Source organism: Vigna radiata, chromosome 4 (genome assembly GCF_000741045.1).
Source record: "Vigna radiata var. radiata cultivar VC1973A chromosome 4, Vradiata_ver6, whole genome shotgun sequence".
In the NCBI taxonomy this organism is placed as follows: Eukaryota; Viridiplantae; Streptophyta; class Magnoliopsida; order Fabales; family Fabaceae; genus Vigna; species Vigna radiata.
In genome coordinates, this window is record NC_028354.1 from 570,436 (window position 1) to 573,712 (window position 3,277).

The 3,277-nt window shown below is 32.2% G+C and overlaps 1 protein-coding gene across 1 annotated transcript; it reads right to left on the bottom strand.

Moving 5' to 3' along the window:
- Positions 1-402: 402 nt before the first annotated feature.
- Positions 403-2,037, bottom strand: LOC106758222. The gene is made up of 2 exons (XM_022779501.1): positions 977-2,037; positions 403-790 (listed from the first exon to the last, which is right to left on the bottom strand). The coding sequence occupies exons 1-2, from the start codon at positions 1,860-1,862 to the stop codon at positions 474-476; spliced, it is 1,203 nt and encodes a 400-aa protein (XP_022635222.1). The 5' UTR covers positions 1,863-2,037; the 3' UTR covers positions 403-473.
- Between the last annotated feature and the right edge of the window lie 1,240 nt (positions 2,038-3,277).

Here is a 3,277-nt window from a genome sequence, read left to right on the forward strand (position 1 = left end):
CTTTTAACAAATAGTAAATATTTATTTTATATAGAGAATCAGGATCTAAATAAATGATGAATAATATAGATGAAGAAAAGAGTAGTATCTTTTTATAAATTTTGTTTCGATACATCTTATAGTCTCATATAATTTCGGACTTAAATTAAGTAAATATAAGTTCAGATTTAAATTAAGTACGATTTAAATATTTATTTATTTTTTAGAATACTTTTTAAAAATAAAATCATGACGAAATTTTAAATATAGTGATTAATTTCAATTGATACTATCAAAATTAGAGTCGAAATAATTATTCCAAAAAAAATGCATGAAACTAATCTGAACTTCTTAATCAACTTTATTAATATTAATTTTCTGTAATTTGAGTTTTATTTAACATTGAAAAAAGATATTAAAAACTGTTAGTTTGTTCCTGTTAGCATTTTTCAAAGTTTTAGTTATACTATGTACCCATTAACATAAGAAAATTGTCAATATGAAAGTTCCACAAGTTCATTGACAAGCTGGTGTAGTAAAATGTCAAAAATTTTATGCTCATACTCCAAACAAATCTCTTCATAATTTTCACCCTCACACAAGCGTTTTCTTGTGAAATCTGATTCTCTCAAATCATTTTCTGTAAACTTGCAAAGCTTCTCCCTTAATTCTGATAAGCACTCTTTTTTCTGGTTAATGTCAGGATAGGAACATTCTTTGTCCTTTCTTGCTCTGTCTCCAACATCATCATCATCCATTAACACTTCTGAAAATTCCCACTTTGTCTTTGCCTTTAAGTGCCTTCTGTAATCTACAATAATAAATTTATATACATCATTAAAATTTGCTATAGAATTTTCCTCTTATTATCTCTTAAAAGCATCCTATCTTTATTATGAAAAAACAAAAAATGTCTATTTTTCTTTTTCTGAAAGTAAGGTATAGTTTTAATCATTGCTAAACAAGATAAAGAACAAGGGTATATTCAGAGACAAACCTGGAAAATCTGGTCCATAAAGAAATGAGAAGTCATAGTCGTCTAGGACTGAGATTGCACTGAAATTCTCTGAGCTACATTCACTCTCTATCTCGTGTTGTTTTCTGGTATTCTTCAATCGTTTTGGTTCAGAGGGCAATTTCTTCTGCTTATTTGGCAATGTTGAGGATGTTCCTAAGCCACTAGGACCACTACCACCACCTTTTCTTCCATTACCAGAACTCCTAGAGCACGCAGAAACTGGTGCCAAAGCTTTAGCTTCATTGTGATTTCGAACCTTTGAACCATGCTTAAGAGGAAGCACTCTAGGCTCATTCTCGAACTTGGAAAATTGCCTTCTCTTTGTGAGGTTCCTCTCCTCTGTCACACCAACAATCTCCTTGTTCTTGCTTCCCTGCTTCTTTCTCTGTCTAGATTCTTCCAACCCCATTTCTTGAATCCTAGAAAAGGATCCAACTTCATGATCTTCACTCCCACTATCCCAGTAGAACACAACAAGATCGTGGCTTTTGCTTTTGTGCTGAAACGGTGCAGGAACCTCTCTGAAGGATGCTGAGGTTTTGACTTGGTGATGGTTGGCTTGGGTTGTGTCAAACTTGAGCAAGTAATCCAGAAAGTTGACTGACCTACTTCTTGGAACTGAATCTGGGGTGGTTGAGTTTGATACGAAGTTGGTAGTTGGCAGTGAATCAAGCCCCATTAGCCTTGCCACAACTCCTGGTTTAGTTGCATCATTATTATGAGCATGCAGTGGTTCTGATGCATATGGTTTTTTAATGGGGTCAGAATAAGGGTGCATTTGAGAGGTGTTTCCATTCTGAGCACAAAAGAGAAGGTGAAAGAAGTCAGAAAAACAACCTGGTTTTGCATGAGTTGGTTTGGCCATAAGAAAGAGAAGAGAGAAAGATGGTGATTGTGAGGAAGATGAGAAAAGTATGGAAGATTGGAATGGTATAAGAAATGAGGAGGATGCCTTAAAGGGGACAAATTACTTTACCAGATTTATGAATATCAATAAATTTTAGTGACTAAAATTTCTAAAGATGCCATTTTAGTTCTTAAAATGGTCAAACACATATCATTTTAGTCTTTAATTTGATAATTTATTTCTGGTTCAAGAGGAGACTTCTAACATGCCTTGTATGGGACAAGAGAGGGACTGTGGGCATTCAAATTCATCTTCCAAATTCACAATTTCTGTCGCCTACTTTGACTATAGGAGATTCCTTTCATTTTATAATCTTAGACACCAAACTAATTACTATTTTAGTACAATGTAGATATTCATTTTTATGCCACCTCTTGCTTCAATTTTTCACATTATTAGGAAAAATAGCTTTTCCTTAATAGTTCTTCCTTTCAGAAAAAACATGAGAATCCAACTTGAGATATAAAAGTTTTAGTGGAAAAAAAATGTCATGCTTCTATTATTCGATCATATTATGTGCTAAAAAAAAATTAAAGTTTATGTAAAAAGAATATTTTGACCTTAAATTCATTCAAATAATACTATTAACAAATTTGTAATTTGTTCTTAAAAAACATCTCAAATACTTCAAATGTTTAAAGTTAATTTTTAAATGAGGTAAACTTATTAGACATCTCATAATTTGAGTTGGAATCTAATAAAAATGAATGTTTATATATTCTTAACTAAAGTTAAAGAAATGAGATTCATCTTTAAAATAAAATTTTCATTTTCTTAAAAGTATTTTGAATTTTTTTTTCCTATTGCTGTAAGGTCTTGTAAAATTAAAGCCAAAGGTGTGTACACGTGGCAGCCAAGCATTGGGTAATGTTCTAAAAATAAAACTTTTATAAAAACACTTCATTCTAAGTTTCAGCCCATTCCTCCCACCGTCCAGACAAGCACACCTCTCCTCCTTCTTCTTCCCTTCATTCCTCTACCTTCCATCTACCATAACTCAAAATCTAACCGTTTGTTTCTCAAATTGAAGCTACCTAAGCATTCAGGACTCCAAGAGCTACGTTTCTACCGATTGATTTTCTGTTCAGAATCAGAGAATAAAACGATTAGTCTTATTCAAAGAATTTAGAATGAGTGCTTTCGTACATTTAAGAGCACACAAGCACAAGCAAGGTATGCACACAACCTACAGGTTCTCTAAGGATAAAAACTGCTCTGATACCATAAATGTGACATCCCAAATATCATATTCACATATAATATAATAGGATTCAGCTATTACAATATGTGAAAGCAGTTAAGAGATAAAGATGACAATATTTAAATATTTATACAGTCATCCGAAATTTAGTGGAAATTAAAACGAAATAAGA